The sequence below is a fragment of the Chionomys nivalis genome, chromosome 3 (genome assembly GCF_950005125.1).
Source record: "Chionomys nivalis chromosome 3, mChiNiv1.1, whole genome shotgun sequence".
Classification (NCBI taxonomy): domain Eukaryota; kingdom Metazoa; phylum Chordata; class Mammalia; order Rodentia; family Cricetidae; genus Chionomys; species Chionomys nivalis.
In genome coordinates, this window is record NC_080088.1 from 121335324 (window position 1) to 121353155 (window position 17832).

At 51.8% G+C, this 17832-nt stretch overlaps 2 protein-coding genes across 2 annotated transcripts in view; both read right to left on the minus strand.

Moving 5' to 3' along the window:
* The window catches only part of Acacb (acetyl-CoA carboxylase beta), a 125007-nt gene extending 119197 nt beyond the window's left edge, over nt 1-5810 (minus strand). The window contains exon 1 of the mRNA XM_057764110.1: nt 5621-5810. The gene's annotated coding sequence lies outside the window, so the exon portion shown is untranslated. The remainder of the gene's footprint in view (nt 1-5620) is intronic.
* Nucleotides 5811-8745: 2935 nt separating this feature from the next.
* On the minus strand, nt 8746-17578 carry Ung (uracil DNA glycosylase). The gene is made up of 7 exons (XM_057765148.1): nt 17387-17578; nt 16734-16940; nt 15812-15907; nt 12307-12404; nt 11910-11998; nt 10848-11026; nt 8746-9765 (listed from the first exon to the last, which is right to left on the minus strand). The coding sequence occupies exons 1-7, from the start codon at nt 17504-17506 to the stop codon at nt 9625-9627; spliced, it is 930 nt and encodes a 309-aa protein (XP_057621131.1). The 5' UTR covers nt 17507-17578; the 3' UTR covers nt 8746-9624.
* Between the last annotated feature and the right edge of the window lie 254 nt (nt 17579-17832).

Below are 17832 nucleotides of genomic sequence, written 5' to 3' on the forward strand. Positions count from 1 at the left end.
GGCCTAGTCATATATTTTATATAAAAGGGAGATCTGTAGGGCCCGGGTCTGCCCTTGTTCCTGGGGTGCATTTGCGGGGACAGTTTCTGGTCAGCTAAGCATCCTGTTTGTTTCTGTGCTCTCCCTGCCCCGCCTGGTGATTAGCTGCAGGACTTTGACTCCATTGTTAATACGGTAATTTCCCACCTGCCTGGGCAGGGATCCTTGTGCAGCAGTTAGATACTTAAGGACTTCCCCAAGTCTGAATAAACGGCATTCAGCTGATCTCCTTTCGAATGACCCTGGTCTCTTTGTGTGTTCAATCTCCAGGCCCTTACCTGACTCGAATAAGGTACAGTGGCGCGCGAACTGTACCAAGGGTGTAACACAGAATCGGGTGTTACATGTAGTCACACAGCTCCGAGGTACATGGACGACTTAACATGAGGAGGGAACAGGCTGTGGATTATTCAGTCACTCAGCTGGCTAAGGAGAAGCTGAGGATGATACTTCAGGTGTGGCAGAGCCACGAAGATTGCAGCATGCTTGAGGCCAGCTTGGGCTTTAGGGTGGGGGCCTTGTCCATGTCCTCAAAGGGAAACAATCCACAAGCAGCAGAAAAAGAAGTAGCCAGGAGGCGAGGCCCCATCAATCAGTTAGTAGTTCCCAAACTTATCACATGCCAGAGAATGGGTCTCCAGAGAAGCCCAGCTGCCAGGCCGAGGACAAGCAGGTAATTGGCAGGTACATGACTGGTGCCAAGTCCACTAGGTGCTGGGGCATGGGGCATGCACAGCGTTGGAGGTATCGGAACTTCAGAGTGGAAAACACACCTGAGAAAAGCCGGTGCGTCTCAATATAAACATCTCAGGTGATTACACGACAGGGCACTCTGGGAGTTCTGGCTTAGAAAGGCACAAGCACAGTGCCCAGCACACGACAGGTGCCCAGTTAGTGCCAAGACAGCCCATCCGAACTTAGAGCTGTAAGAGAGTTAATGGGAGCCTTAACTTCCCCATCTGCAAAACAGGGACAATGACAGGAGCAACCCCACCAGCCTGCTGGGTGATGGAGCTCACCAAGGTGAACTGCTTAGCCTGACTTCATGACCACGGTGACAGCCATGAGAGCCGCACTTTGCTCGTTCACACTGCTCCTCAAGTAATGCTGGCTGCCCCTGGGAAATCTCACCCTTTGCTTCACCTGGTATCAGCTGGAACATCTCTTCTACCAAGTGTGCCAGCTGAGGCCTCCCCCAAGCAGCTCCTGGGGCTGGACTATTACAACACATGGCCTGGTTTAGTGGAGTAACCTCCAGACACCAGAGGGGGCTTTCCCACTAACCTCAGAAACTGAGGTGGCAGTGTTGGTGGGAACTGAGGCCCACGCGAACGGCCTCCCTGGGAAGGAACAGTGTGTCCCCCAGCTTGCCATTTCTGGATGCAAAACCGAAAGCCGCTCTTGATCCGCCTCCTGGGGTCAGAGCTCTGCGCCACTGCCGGCCAGGCAGATTCAACACTGACTATCTATTGCACACTCATGCTGCGGCCTTACTGCGCTGACCTAGCTGTTGTGAGGATGGCAATGGGGCTGGGGAGGGTTGGGAGGTGGTGTGGGTCCAAGCGCATTGAGAGCAGCTCCTAAGGCCACTTCAGCTTGGCAAGATCAGTGATGTGGAAATTCCAGGTACAGGTACAAAGTGGGGTCCAGGCCCCGGAAGTCCAGCTGGAACCTCTCTTCTACCTCACCAAGTGGGAGCAGGGTGACCTCACTGAGGGAGCAGGGTCTGTGTCAAAAACACAAAAACCGGGACTGATGAAATGGTTTAGCAGATAAAAGTAGGGATTGCCACGCCTGACAGACCCGAGTTCCATCCTTGGAACCCTCATGGTGTAAGGAGAGAACTAGCTTTCCCGGGTCGTCTTCTGACCTACACGCGCACATACTGTGGCGTGGGTGCCTCCCTAATTTGTTTAATGAAAGCATAAAAAAAAAAAAAAAAAAAGAACCCGGCAGGCATGGTGCGCATGCCTATAATCCCAGCCATTGCATGTAGAGGAGGCAGGAACAGGAGCCCAGTGCCAGCCTTGGCTACAGACAAGCCTGAGTCCAGCCTGGGCCACCCAGAGTGTCTCAAATCAATCAATAAATAAAACTAAAACAAACAAACAAACACCCCAAGAGCCCCCCGGACGACACATTGCACGGTGCGCCTGGAGGCTCATGGCCTGAAAGGCTCAAGCGTTTCTCTATATTCCTGCGCAACCCTGAGCTCACGCCAAGCTCCTAAGCCTTGCTTTTCTCGTGTACACGAGGAAGGCCCATGGCAGGAAAGCTGGCTGACACTAACTGCGCTCACCAGAGTTCCAGACACCAGGCTAAGCATATAATCTAAGATCAAGTTCAAGCAGCCATGAGCCCTAGGGCCATTGCACAAGCCTGTAGCCCATCTCCCTGTTTCCAGTCTGGTCCATTGTGCACAGAGGAGCCAAAAACATCTCATAAGAGAGTCACAGACAAGCTGGGCGGTGGTGGCGCACGCCTTTAATCCCAGCACTTGGGAGGCAGAGGCAGGCGGATCTCTGTGAGTTCGAGACCAGCCTGGTCTACAGAGCTAGTTCCAGGACAGGCTCCAAAACCACAGAGAAACCCTGTCTCGAAAAACCAAAAAAAAAAAAAAAAAGAGAGAGTCACAGACAACTGGGTGGGTGTGGTAGTAATCACAAACACTCCAGAGGAAGAAGGAGAGTCACAGACAACTGGGTGGGTGTGGTAGTAATCACAAACACTCCAGAGGAAGAAGGAGGAAATTCCAAGAGAGCAGCCTGAATTACACAGTCTCAAACACAAGCAACCTCAGAAGAAATTCACAGGTATGCCAGTACCTAAGATAATAAGACCTTCCCCTACTTGGAAGAAATGTACATGATAAAGCTAAATCTTGTTCTGAGTAAAACCAAGGAGGCTCTAGAGCTTTCCATGCCAGCAGAGGGTTAAAACACATCCCATCCTTCCAGAGATCAGGACGTCACAGCGTCATGCAAAACAAAGTGCAGATGGTTCCCCAGGACCCATTATTCTGAAAATAGACTTTCAAAACCATTTCTGTGTGTGACACGCGCATGTGTGTGTGTGGCACGCATGAGAAGCTCAGGCCACCTTCAGGAGTCACTTCTCTCCTCTCACTGGGACTTCTGGGATGAAGATCAGGCTGTCAGGCCTGCCTGCCTGGTCCCAGGTGGCAGTGCTGTGGGCCACCGTTCTGGGTATATGTATCTCCTGGACTGGAAGGTAAGCTCTGTGAGACCAGACAAGGCTCAAACCTGGGCATGCTTCTTCACTATAGAACTCCTGGCTGATGGCCTCTGCCCAGTCCCTTTCCACCAAGATACTTGAAATGCAACTTTGAAAATAAATCCTTTTGCAGGTGTCAAATCCAGTGAACTCCGAGGGACGGAGCAGATACTCAAGATGTGACTAAGGCCTGCCGGTGGCACGGAGTGCTGACTGCGACTTCACTAGCTGCTTATCCCCCTTAACAGCCACAGAAACTCTGACTGTCCTGGTCTGCTCAAGGACATGGGATGAGGCCCAGGCGCCCTCCCCCAGCCCCCAGGGAAGAACAGGCTGCAGCATCACAGCAAAATCAATGAATCCTTCTAACTTCTGCCAGCTGCAAGGCTGGCACGTGCTCACTGGAAAATGGCTGCTTTCTCTTGCTAGTCTGCCAAATGGTAAATATACCATTTCCTTTATTGGTTTCTGCTTTCTAATTTCTTTTAGAATACAGAGGAACTACGGTATCAGATCATGGATCTGCATGGGTAGCAATGTCCCCAGGAGGTAGGAGAGCGGGGACTGAGCTAGGTGAGCACAACAGCACAGCCTGCCGTCAAGGCCCCAGCTCCCACCCATGCCTCACCCATCTCCTAGGACCTGCAGAGTGTCCTCACCTCTGCTAAGCTGCGCCATGCAGGGTCCCTGAGGGTGCCCCACAGTGACAGGACTCTGCGGTCCTGCCTCCAAGGCTCTGTGCTCCTAGGGACAATGTGGGTCCCAGACTGGTCCACAGCCTGGCTCCACCTTGCTCACCCACTGCCCCACCCTGATGAAAGGGTAAACATGAGACCAATCTTCCCTCACAAGAGTAAGGAAGAACTTCCAGTCAGGTGATGACAATTCCTACATTGGACAATCCTAAGTACTGAAGTTTACAGAGAAGAGCTCAGAATTATACCTTCAGTACCACTCTTAATCGGGAATTATTTTCACTTTACAAGATTGAGTGATGGCCAATGGGATTGCTCAGCAGGTAAAGAACGGCACTTGCTGCTGCCAAACCCAATGACCCCACGTCATCAGTGGTGGGGAGAACCAACTGACCTCCATACGCTCTACATCTGCGCAAATACATAAATGTAAAACAATATTCAAGGAAGAGAAAAACGATTGATACCACCCTTGAGCAAACTAAAGCGGCCTTTCCTAAAGAATGGCTGCTCCCACAGACCAGGCACAGGCATGAGTGGCTAAGAGGCTACAGAGCAGGGCAGAAGCAGGGGAACCTGGGTGAGACCTTTATCATCTACCACTCGAATGACCTGAGCCATCATGGCTTGGCATTCAGGCCTGGGGACTGGAATAAATCACACCCCATGGCTTCCCCTGAGCACCCTGCCCATTCTGCCACAGTGATCAGTCCCTCAGCTTCCTGGAGTGTTCTGCTGGGTTCCCTGACAGCAGCCCTGGGTTCCTAGAATCCAGGTGCACAAGCTGGCCACCGGGAGCCATCTCCCCACCTCACCCCACTCCTGCCACAGTAAGTCAGTCAGTGCAACAGCTGAAGACAACAGAACGCGGAATGCATGCCCTTCCTGGCTGCTGCTCCCACTCTCCACTAGGGACACATGGGCCCAACTTGGAAGTGAAATTCCTGACTCATAATTCAGAGACGGTGTTAGAACAAAAGATAGCCAATATTCTATTAGAGAAAGATCTGGAGACCGCCTCCATCTCAAAATACTAACATGCCCATATCCCTGCACGACCTAAAAACTGTCTAATGCTGTTGTCACTTCTGCATTGGATGGAAACGCGATAAAAACATGAGGTGGTTTGGGCAGCTCCTATATAGGGACAAACACACCCACAACGCCTTCCCAGGGCTTCTGGTGGAAGTCACGGACAAAGCAGGTGCCGGGCCTGCACTTAGAACTCCACTGAAGACTGGAGAAGCAGGGGGGCTGCAGTGAGTTCCAGGCCAGTCTGGATGACTCAGCAAGTTCCAGGACGTCCTGGAAAAACAAACACCAACCAAAAGACACAACAAAAGACAATGCTGAGTCTCAGGAATCACCCTGTCCTGGAGCAGTTGAGACGACCACCCACCTACATGTAAGGCCATTTATATTGTAAAATAACTGTAACGCCATAGCATGGGGAAGAGGCATGTACTACATGAGAGTACAGAACCCTTATAACAAACTGTTCACCAGCTCCCTCAGTGTCCCCTAAAACCCCAAGTGGCTGCTTTTGTCTGAGGCCAACACTATACTGTGCACACGCATACCACACACACCATCCCTTGGAGGCTGACTGGCTTTGAGGTCCGTGACCCTGGGGAAGGGGAGGGCTCACTTACTGCGTGACCACCTTGGCCTTGCTTTCCCCATAGCTTCCCAGCTGTGAATTCGCGGTGACATTTTTTCAAGCTCCTTGTTGGCTGAGACCGGGATCTAAGCTGCTGGCAACTCACCGCTGTGTCTGTAAATGTCACTTTTAGATTAACCAGCCCCTACTGTTTAAAAATATCCCCCAGAGCATTTAACCTTCAAGGCCCTGAATGGCCAGGCTGACCCATGCAGGCAGGAAAACGAAACTGCAGCCATGCCTGGAGCTGCACTCCCTGGGAACTGGTCCACCCCTCAACCCCACAGCTCACTTTACTTCCAAATTCCTAGGGACTTAAACAAGAGCCAGCTAAAGCCCAAAGCGTCAGAAGCAAAGGGGGAGGTGACTCTGGCCTGTGACAGAAGTGAGTCCACACAGGGTGAGCGGTGAGCGAGGTGAGCGAGCGAGGGAAAGACACCCAGAGATGGTCTGGCAGCCCTCCCCAACACGGTTTTAGGGGACCCTCTGCAATCGTGTCCTGCTCATAAAATATTTCTAATTTTTCTTGGGACATGAGGATTAAAAAACAAGGCTGCCTTATTCAGAATTGGCTGGTTCGGGAGAGGGCTGAGCAGAACAGAGGAAGCCAGCCCATGCTGCAGTCACAGGGTGTTCTGAGACATGTGGGCCAAAGGTCACCTCCAGGTCCCAACTGGAACTGGCAGCAGACAAGTAAGCAGAAGCCACATGGCAGCACTGTGCTCAGATGAAGGGGGACAGTAGTATAGGGTTTCGAATTCTGTCCCCATGGCTGTGGTATGCTGTGAAGCCAATGAGGAGCACGGAGTCGGTACAGGGGGTTCTGGCCACTCCTGGGTCACCTGCTACCCTGCCTGGGCTACTTCACTTATGGGCTTATTTTCCAGTTAGGAAAAGTCAACATACACTGGGTTTCTGGGGGTGGGGGTTCTCCAACGGGCTTTGGGACAGGAAGCAAACTTTAACTCTTGTCCTATTGAGCTGCAGTGTAGACCTGCACTCAAGCACACAGCTGGGAATGGAGAGGGAAGCCCAGGGCTAGCACGTTAGCCTAGCCTCATTCCCAAACTGTTAGCAGAGCTCACATGATCCCCAAAGAGGTTCCCTGGAAAGTGCATCTCCTGGAGAGCCGAGTGACTTAAGGCATTTCGGACAAGCCCACCAAATACATTCCTTTTCTGGCTGAGGACTCAGCAACACAGCTCTTGCTGAGTGGTTTCCAAGGGCCCAGGTGCTCTCCCAAGCCACTCTTCCCTTCTCTCCCAGTGACCTGGCAATTATGATCTAGGCAGGGGTTGACTGACAAGATTATCCAGCTTTGTTACCAGGCTTACGTGAGTGAGTTCAATCTACAGAGCCATCTCCAGCAAACCTTCCAGTCTTTGCTCAGCTTGACCTGGAAGGGGGTGGGGTGGGTGTCCTCAAGTTGACTCGGGCCAACTCAAGTGTCTCTCGGTTACCCCCATCCATCATAAAAGTTTTGGAAGGCTGAAAAGCTGCTAGTATCACATACATACCCAAACTCTGCTTCTCCACTGAAGCCTGAGACTATTCCAGGAGAGGACTGAAGAGGGCCTGGCATTCAGAGCGGAGAACTCACGGAGAACTTACCGACAACCCCGTCAACTCTGTCCTGCTGGGCTCGGGGCAAAACCAGGGAATGAACTTTCACACGATTAGTTTATAACTTGGGGTTCCCAGAATGACATTTGCATAACTGACTTCCTAGCCCCAGAGGGAGATGACAGTAACCATGTTTTTAGGCAGGTCTTCTCAGGCCTCCTACACTGTGCCGCACAGAGGGGCTTCTGCTACCTGGCTGTGTAGACTGATTTACATGCATAAAATTCTTCTTCCTGACTGGCCAGGGAATCTTCCTTCTATCCCCAGCTGGACCAGCATTAGGGGATCGTTTTCCTGGGCTTTTCATCCCCATACGAGGGTCAGCGAGCTGTGCCAGGCAGGCAGTGTCTACACTAACATGTTGAGGGGAAGCTACTGGATGGACACCTGAAAGCCAGATAAAATTGACACCACCATCTATGCAGCCTCCCCCGCGCCCTTACATACCGTGTCCTTGGCTGTTTCTCTCAAGACCCTCGTTGTTCCGAGGGTAAACATTTAAACCTATCCTGCCCACCCTATTCTGTTCATTTTTGTACAGTACGGAAGAACACACCTGCAATGTGGAATCCCCCAAAACTACTTGTTGTATACGATTAACTTGTGTCTTTCCAGGGGGCAGAGTTGGGAGGGCCATACATCCTTGAAGATGCTCAGGCGTGGTGGCCCACACCTATATTCCTGAACTTGGAAAGCTGAGGCAAGAGGACTGCCATGGGTTCAAGGCCAGTGTGGGCTATAGAGCAAACTCTATCACTTCACCTTCCAGAATGTTCTATTACATTTCCACATGTATTTGCCATTATTCATCTTTTACTGTTGAGACAGCCCTGCTATGAAGTCCAGGCTGGTATCAAACTCTAGATCTTCCTACCTCAGTCTAAGGAAGTAGCTTTGGGGTGTCCCTGAAGACCCCAGTAGGCACACTCAGGCATCTTCCTCCTCAAGGAGCCCATTTGTTGACCCCAAACACAGAATCCTACACGCCACCTTCTGTAGACGAGGCCAGGAAGGAAGCACCGTTTCTAAACTAGGCCCATAGCCACTCTGCAACTTGGGGCTGGCTGTGTGCACCCATGGGAACCAAGCCGCACCCTGTTCCTTGATTCATTTTGCTTCCTTCCTCAACACCAGTGAATCCCACCTTCATTTAGAAGGCCTGCCTGACAGCCGCTTGGGCCAATGGGGTCAGTCACACCTGAACCTCATATTCCCAAGAACAGATCAGAACTCAGCCAGGATCCCCAAAGGCTTGCTTCCCCGCTGAAAACTGTTTCTTTGAGGTCCCAGCAGACCTCTACCCTGGCCAACCTGCCCATAGCAGCAGTATACTGCTCCAGGCTGGCAGTGGGTGGCCCTGTGGAGAACTACACATAGGCCACAAGGACAAAGGGCTGCTCTTCCTGCAATCAGTGGTTGCTATGGCGACAAAAGCAACACAGGGTACCTGCAAATAAATGCTAAGGAACAGTCAGCACAAATCCAAACTCAACAGTCTTTATTATCCTGCCCATGCAGGGTCACTTCTCTAACCAGCTGGATCTACTGAATCCAGGTTGAGATATAAACTTAGTAGATTGTCTCTCAAAAAAGAACTAAAAAAAAAATAGATGTACTTGCCCATCTTATAAAAGACAATATCCTGCAGTGTCGCAGAAAAACATAATCTGCGTGAATTCAGTCCATAAAAACCAGGACCCTGGGGCTGGATCCCCAGTTCTATACATAAACCAGCATCCGGCCATCTGCTGTGGGGAACCCCAACTCCAGAGGCAGGAGAAGAACCCTCCCCATTTAAAACAAAAACAAACCTGTCCTCTGCTTTGCTCAACTTACCACTTGCTTAGGGCAAGAATCTAGACAAGCAGCAGGGTGGGCAGCAACCACTCCTGAGCCCAGGAAAAACACACTCGCCCTTTGTAATCGGAACAGTCTCAATTTCTAGCCTCATTTCTTAAGATCACACCCTTTAGAGACATAAGGGCCTTTAGAACATAGCCAGAACACCTTGTAAGCTCTAGTCTAAAGGCAAAAGTAAATAAACAGGAGTAGGTGCCAAACTTTTAGCTGATCAAAAGGTACAACTCTCTCCCGCAAGCCAATATAGCCCAGAGGGCCGAGTATGTGACTGGACCATGAGAAGCCAGCCTGACTAGCCCACAGAGTTCCAACCTAGTGCCAGTCGAGGTCTGGTTGCTAAAGTTGTGGTTTCTGCAGCCTGGCTGGCATGTGACTGCTTTACAGAGATCTTTCCATTGTCCTCACACACAGAAACTTAACAACAGGGACATTTTCAGTGACTTCTAAACTGGCCAATGCTTCAGTGGCAGCATCCCAGAGCCACTATTGGAGACAGGTGGCCCGCACTGCAGATCACAGCTCCTTCCAGTTGATGGGCCTCTTGCCAGACTTCTGGAGCAGTTCATTGGCTTTAGAAAAATGCCTACATCCAAAGAATCCCCTGTACACTGACAGTGGGGAGGGATGGGCTGTCTGCAGGACATGGTGACGCTTCTGAAAAAGAACAGAGTTGAGTGTAGCAGCAGACACATTGTCCCTCTAGACTGTGCACGCTCTGCCTCGCCCACCTTCTGCAGTGTGTTCAGCCCTAGCACTCACAAACTCGAGGCTCAGCTTTGCTGGGCTCAGAGGCATAGGGCAACGTCTGCAACGACAGTAGTGGCCACACTTACTACCCAGTTATTTCTGCTCTGACCACGGTCAGGTGACATTTGCTATGAAGCAGCAGCGATTCTAAGTTCACCCACCCCTGCTCCTCAGGCAGCTGAGTTGCTTTAGTGCTGGAAACAGAGCCTTGATCCTCTATAAGAGTAGTTAAGTTTGATTAAGTGCTGAGGTTTCTCTCCATTTGAGACTGTCTAGCTCCTTAACAAGGAGTGACTGTGTCCCCACCCTCAAAGTCATTCTGAGATTTGACACATACCAGGTTCAGTCTCACTGCGGTTTGGACGCAGCTGCTCCCAGAGGCCCTAGTAAGCTTCCTCCGATCCCCTCTCCCCACCTCTGCCCCACTGTCTACATCCACCTGCAGCCATGACTACAGAAATAGTGGCATCCAGCCCAGGAGGCAATGCAAAGCAGTATTGGGACATTTTAGGGACACAGGTGACTAGACTCACTGGTAAGACAGGATTCACTGGTAAGATGGGTAAGAGGGCTCAAGGAAGACGCTGCCTCAGGTTCTTGTCTCCGTGTCTTGGTGACAGGGAGAAGATGCAAGCGCTCTGTGCTGCTGGGCACTCACAAGCAGCGCCCCGGCTCAAGTGCGCCCAGGGCATTTGCAAGTACATCTGTCTGATTCAGTGAAGGCCTGTTTTCTGTACGGCCCCAAGTTTCTCGGAAGCAGGACACTTGCCTTATTCATCAAGTACTGCACCACATGTAAACAGAGTGCCAGGGACCATGGTGTCCTTATCACAGGGCAGGTTAATGTTTCTATTATATTACATCCCTAACTGTCAGTGGGAACCTGATTCTAATTATAATGGATTTTACACACAGTGTCTCACGGCTGTGCACTCAAGCAGGGATCCGAGGCTCCCTGGCTCTCTGTGAAACGGTTAGAAGACACATACCCTATCGATGGCACTGCCCTTCTTCTGAGCATAGGAGCCCCAGAGCAGGAAGACAAGGCCAGTCAGGTTCTGGTTTAGCCAGGACACAACCGCATCAGTGAACTGCTCCCAGCCTCTCTCCTTATGGGAATTGGCCTGGTGGGCGCGGACAGTGAGGACAGCGTTGAGGAGGAGGACACCTGTGAACAGGTGGAGAGGATTAGGAGGCAGCACAAAGGAGCTCTACAGAGGCTGCACCGACCAACCCACTCACAACAGACCCAGGGAAGAAGTGAAATTGGGCCATAAAGAAAGTTACAACATGACCAGCAGTGACCTCTGAGCCAGATTCAGGACTCTGTTTCATATCTGCCCCTTAGCACCTCCCAGTTTTGGGTAGTAAACAAAAAACAAAGTGTTCAGAAATTCATATGCTAAGTAATATTAAAGAACCAAAAAAAAAGGGCCCAAAATAGTTGATGGCAACAAAATCAAACTGTTAGGAGCCAAGAACTGCCAGGAGCAAGTGTGTTGGAACTAAAACTACAATGGTTAATAGTGGCTGCGGAGGGGCTGCAGAGACGGCTCAGTGGTTAAGAGCAATGGCTGCTCTTCCAGAGGACCAGGGTTCAAGTCCCAGCATCCACATGGCAGCTCACAACTGTCTGTTAATTCTAGTTCCAAGGAACCTGACATCCATGGCAAAACACCAATGCACATCGAAAAAGAAGAAGAAAAAGAGTAGCTAAGGACAACACAGGGGTAAAAAGGCTCCAGGATCTTATCAGAGTCCTTATTACAGGATGGCCAACTTTTGAAAATACAGCAATGGGAACAGAGACAACTTAGCAGTTAAGAGCATACCAACCCTCACAGAGGACCTGAATTTAACCCCATGTTGGGCAGCTTACAACTGCCTCTAACTCCAGCTCCAGGGAACACAGTGCCTTTGCCTTCCACCAACATTAGCACTCAAACACACACACCTACACACCCAGGCATACAGGGACAGGGGTATGGACAAGAAGCACAAGAGCAGGCTACTGGCATCGGTCCCAAATAAGCCTAGTTAGGCTTGGTTACCTTGTCTGGCCCACCCCGACAAATCCCCATGGCCAGGATGAACAAAACCATCGATGTCTGTAGACAGCTCTTTAAAAATGTTTTCCAAACTGAAACCAAGGCAGAGAAAAGCACAATCAACCAGAATCCCCAACAGTTTGTAAATACAAGTCTCCACAGCGGGCACAAAAAGGTTAAAAACAAAAAGCCAGGACGGCATGGGAAGAGACAGATACCCACAACCCTGACTAGCACCCACTACAGACCTCCACTGTGGAAGAACTGAGTAGGGCAGTCACAACCCACCTTCTAGTTCTTAGTATATGCACCCTCCACCAGCAGTGCCAATCCTTAATGACCCAGCCAGCCCAACCATACCGTCTATGACCTGACTGATGCCAGCTGCACCATGATGTACCTGGGTGGAGGTGGAACTGGTCTTTGCACACTGAAGCAGAGCCCGTGAGCTTGATTAGGGCCGTGATAAGGATCCTGTCCCAGAATGACAACCTTCACCTGTAAACGCAAGTATCAGACAACAGCAGGTCCAGTTAAGAGCAACACAGCATACCACAATGAACAGTGGAGCCCACTAAAGGACCAACTGAGGACCCCAAAAGGAACAGCCCACCACATGCTTGCTTGCAGCCCCATTAACACCCCACCCTTCACTCAGTGGCCTCGATGTAATGGCCCACTTAGGTTTCTCTTCACTTCTCACACGACAAAACTTGGTAACACATGGAACCACTCAGAAAACATATGGAGGAGGACCATCCTAGCCCATCACACGTTAGCACCGCATGGGGGTAGGGGGAGGTGGTCACTGCAAGCTAAGCACTTCTCAGTACCCATGGAAGTCCCTGTAGCACACCTTTGTGGATGACAATGTTAAAAGGTCAGACACTCCTGGCCTGCTACCACCTACTGTGCTGGCTTTCCCAGGCAGTCAGCCTGCTCTCCTTACGGGAAAACACTGCTGGGCTGGACCAAAAAAGAGCCAACCTGCCGGACGGTGGTGGCGCAAGCCTTTAATCCCAGCACTTGGGAGGCAGAGGCAGGCGGATCTCCGTGAGTTTGAGTCCAGCCTGGTCTACAAGTTCCAGGACAGGCTCCAAAAACCACAGAGAAACCCTGTCTCGAAAAAGCAAGGAGAAAAAAAAAAAAAAAAGCCAACCTGAGCTTCACAGACCAGCACCCAGATCCCTCCCAACAGCCGATGCCCGCAGGACTGAATGGGCAACACGCTGAGAACAAGGCCAGGTAACAAGCGCTGGAGTAGCTGGCTAACCATGAAGGCTGGTGCCTTTCTCAGGTGTGGACACAGACCCCGTCTTGTCTTCTGTTTCCCTGTTCTTCCAGCATTTCCTCCATGGCTAACACCTCTGTTCTCTTAGAATTCAGCTGCAGGCATTGATTCCCACTGAGGAGCTCTGTGCCTGCCTCAGTGCCAGACAGTCAGCGTCCTCCATAAAGAATCTGGGCACACAGAATTTTCCTGTTTTAGGACTCCGGGGATGGGGCAAGGACAACTGTGGACAGAGTACCTGGTTTCCCTGAGCCTGTGTGTTCCCCACAGAAGTCCCCAGCAGAGGCTGAGAGGACCCAGGAGTCTTCCTGAGGGTCATGCACGGCTGCAGCCCAATGGCCTCACCATCTACTTTACAGCTCCTGGGGCAAGGCATTTACTAACCCTAAAACCAGTGACAGGCAGAGGCCAAGGCTGGGGAGCAGTCATGCAGCCACAGCACACACTCAAGTGACACGGAAGACATGGTAAAGGCAGGCAATCAGTGAAGATTCTCCGTGTGCCACCCAGGCCTTCACACCAACCCCAACAGAGGAAGTTCACTTTCCTGGAGAACAATGACTAGCGGAAGCTGGGAGGGATGGGGTGGGGCCGGCGTCCTTTTGTTTTTTCCAGGCGGGTTTCTTTCCCTATGCAGCCGACAGTCCTGGAACTCACTCTGTTCAGGCAGTTCTCAAACTCACTGACCACCTTTGCCTCCAAGTGCAGAAATTAAAGGTGTGCACCATCACCACCCAGCAAGGAGAAGCAACTTCTAATGATCTACAGCACACTGTAGTAACCTCAGTCGACAACAATTAAATAGGAGCAAGAACTGGAATGTTTCCAAAACAGAGCAAAGGGCTGGAGATGGTCCTGCAGTAAAGAGCACTGGCTGCTCTTGCAGAAGACCTAGGTTCGTTTCCCAGCATCCACATGGCCCTCGTCTGACCTCCCAAAGGGTCTGCATACATGTGCTGCAGACACACACATTCAGGCAAGTGTACAAAAAAATTAAAAGTCTTTATTAGAAAAAAGGAAAACAAGTAAAGATGAATGTCCGGGGCGACAGCTGTGCGATGTCACCACACCTGCAAAGCACACACTATCACACGTGTTCATCAAAAATAAAAAATACGGGGCTGAAATGCTTCAGTGCTACAAGCCCAATGTCCCGAGTTCAATCAGAACCTAATGGTGGAGGGAACAAGACCCCTTAAGTTACCCTCTGGAAGAGAAAGGAGGGGCTGTAGAGGACCCGGGCTCTATCCCAGCACCCACGTGACGGCTCAGACCTGACTACAACTCCAGTTCCAGGGATCTGACACTCACACAGATACACAGGCAGGGAAACACCAATGCACATAAAACAAGAAGCATTTAAAAAAGAGAAAGGAAGGATGCCGTACACCAAAGCTCTAGACAGTCCAAGAAAATGAATCAACCTTCAAAATGCTGAGAAGAACCAAGTATTCAGGCTATAATTCTGGCTATTTGAGAGGCTAAGGCAGTGCATCAAAATTTAAGGCTGGGTGGTCTGGAGAGATGACTCAGAGGTTAAGAGCAATGACTGTTCTTCCAGAGGTTCTGAGTTCAATTCCTAGCAACCACATGATGGCTAACTACCATCTGTAGTAAGATCTGGTGCCCTCTTCTGAACCAGAAAACACATGCAAACAGAATGTTATATACACAATTAATTGAAGGTTGGCCTGAGTATGTTCAAAGCCAGTTTGAGTAACTCAGATCACCGTCAGAATGAAATGGGTCCAGTTGCACAGCCTTGAGAAATCCTGGTTCAGTCCCCAGCACAGCCAGCAGCAAAGGCTATGACAGGCAATGCTAGAGTTCCGGGGGGTATGACCCTCTAAGCAGGAGGCAAAGCAGTCTCTACACAAATCCACATACCCAAGTGCTCAGCTCAAGCAAACTGTGGCTTCAGGGGCCACACTCAACAGCGGTCTGCACCTGAGCAAGGCTGAGGACACTCAGGACTCGTGAGTATCTGCTCACTTGCTCTACTCCTTACCAGCCTGAGAAAGGCTGGCTGAGGAAGCCAGGAGAGTGGAGTTACCAGGAGCCATCCAATGGGACGGCCATTCAGAGTAAAGCAGGCGTGCTACCTGAAACAGGCACCCCAGGCTATTCTTCCTACCTCGGTACAGATTTAACAGCACCTGCTTCTGCCTTTTACTTTGTTGAGTCAGAGTCTCGAGCAGCCCAGGCTGGCCTCCGACCCCAAGTGCTGAGATTATGAATATGTGCTAACTTCTTTGCATTTCCCCCACATCGCACATACTACGAACGGAAAGACCCTCACTTCTCCGTTCCCACTGCCTATGACCAAGAGACGAAAATAACCTTGGGGGTAACATGTAATAAAGAATTTAAGAGAAAAAAGTGAGCATGCAAGCAAATGTGTACATATACTTTTCCTGTTGTTTTGGAAATAGAATATGGTTAAAAGAATAAACAGCTGGAGCTCCGTCCAGGCGTTGAGTGCCATGGCTCAGCACAGCTCTGCACCGGCAACACAACCGAACCTCACATTTCAGGGTCACTTAGTCCCAAATCACGGCCTGAAATTAGGAAACACTATTTGATGCTTCCCTACCCAGACCCCAGTCTCACTTACATCTCGGATGTCACACATCTGGGTCCACGTGAACACCTGCTCCGGAGGTGGATAGACCTTGTGATGTTTTCTCTCTTCAGCAACAAAGCCCATTAGCTGATTTCAAAGATAAACAAGACTTAAAAGCAGATTCTCACAGGAAACCATAAAAATTAGGCTTAAAAACCTTTTTATAAAACGTGTTTGAAGCCTCGTTTGGTTCTTTGTATGATTTAAACCCCAACTTTTTTTTTTTTTTTTTTTTTTTTTTTTGGTTTTTTCGAGACAGGGTTTCTCTGTGGTTTTGGAGCCTGTCCTGGAACTAGCTCTGTAGACCAGGCTGGTCTCGAACTCACAGAGATCCACCTGCCTCTGCCTACCGAGTGCTGGGATTAAAGGCGTGCGCCACCACCGCCCGGCTAAACCCCAACTTTTTTTACCCTGGGTTGGATTAAGGTTGATTCACCAAGCTACTTTCATTTCAGTGACCCCGCCTCTCTGCCCCCCCCCCCCTTAAAACAATGTCTTTTGGAGTCCAGAGTCTGCCCCCCTCACCCCCGTTGGCAGCTTCTGACCCTCTCTAGGCTACAGCTCTCGAGTTGGGATTATAGTCCGAGGCCTTAAACCTTCTTTCCCTGTTTTAAAAAAAGGCTAAAGGTCATTTCACTCAGTCTGGTTGAGGGTTTACTACGCCAGGGTTTCCTGGCGCGCCAACCAAGTGGCTTACATGAGGCCACGAGGGCAGCTGGCGCCAAGCGCGCCAACCGGAGTTCAATCCCAGATGCACGTGAAAAGGAGACTCCCCAAATTGTCCTGCACAGCCCTCATCCCCATAGGAATACCAAGCCAGAAAACCACCTTCCAGTCCTTGCTTTAACCCAAATACTAGGAGGCCGAAAGACAGCCGCCCGCAAACGCAGGCTGCACCCGCGCGTCGACCGACCTTAATGAAGTACGGCTTCCCGAACTCTCCGCTCAGGTGCTGCTTCCAGCTCTCGCCGAAGCCGGCGGGCACATTGCGAGCGGCGAGCCTGAGCAGGGCCGCGGCCTTGTTCCTCTGGATGCGGACGAGCTGCTCCTCGCTGAGCGGCGACGAGGGCGGCGTGGCCGGCTCGTCCTGCCCGACCCGGGCCTTCTTGGCGGGGCTGGCCTGCCAGGAGTCGGGGTCGGAAGTAAGACTCCGCGCCCTGGCCCCCCGCGGCGCGCGCAGCCCCCGCGCCAACCCCAAAGGTCGCCGCCCGAAGATGCCCATGGCAGAGCCGACCTGGGCCGAGGAGACGCGGGCTGAGCCGCCGCGCCCCGCCCGCCTACGCGCCTAAGGCCCACGCGGCCTTTTCGCGGCAAAACCGCGCCCGCCCCCTGCCGCCTGTGATTGGACCCCATGAAGGGAGGGGAGGGAATCCTGCACGCCGATTGGCTCGGTGGAGGCCGAGCCCCATCCCCATTGGTTGGCGTCTCGGCATGGCGGCCGCCGACGCGCGCGGCTGTTTTGAACCGGTAAGGAGGCCGGGTCTGGTCGAGCAGCGGCGTGCACGGTGCTCCTGACCGGAACCCCGCCGCATCACCCCCAGACCCGCACTGCCCCGCACGCCTCACCGCATCGCCGCTGTCCTCGGCAGCCACGTCTCCCTTCGGGGTGGGCTCGGGGCTGCGCGTGCTCCGCTTCCCGGTGGGGGTCGGGGAGAAGAAGGAGTAGAGGGTTTTCTGGCCGATCATGCCTGCACCGGGGACCGAGCTCCGGGACACTTGGAGCAGTGCTCACGGTTGGCGCTCCGCCGACGGCGCCAGTTCGAGCCGGGGGCGGGGAAGCTGGCAGGACTGGGGCGGTGGGGCCCAGCGCGCATGTGTGGGAGGGGCTGCGGCACCGCCCCTGGCGAGGTGGGGCTTGCGAGGCCCAGCCTCCTCCTGCACAGGTCCCTCTCGGGTCTCACTGATGTCACTGCTCACGGGGAAGACTGCAGGTTGTTTCTCCGTCCTCGGTACACCACTAAGACTCCCTTTCAGTCTTGGGTTTGAACTCTGGGCCTTCGTGCATGCTGAAC

What these genes read in the sequence shown, in the direction of transcription:
- Ung (XM_057765148.1), bottom strand. Translation starts at nt 17,506, where the DNA reads ATGATCGGCCAGAAAACCCTCTACTCCTTCTTCTCCCCGACCCCCACC. An exon ending in GGAAGCCGTACTTCATTAAG is followed by an intron (nt 15,908 to 16,733) that starts GTCGGTCGACGC and finishes CTTTGAAATCAG; the next exon opens with CTAATGGGCTTTGTTGCTGA. An exon ending in AGGGCAGTGCCATCGATAGG is followed by an intron (nt 9,766 to 10,847) that starts GTATGTGTCTTC and finishes GTTCTTTTTCAG; the next exon opens with AAGCGTCACCATGTCCTGCA.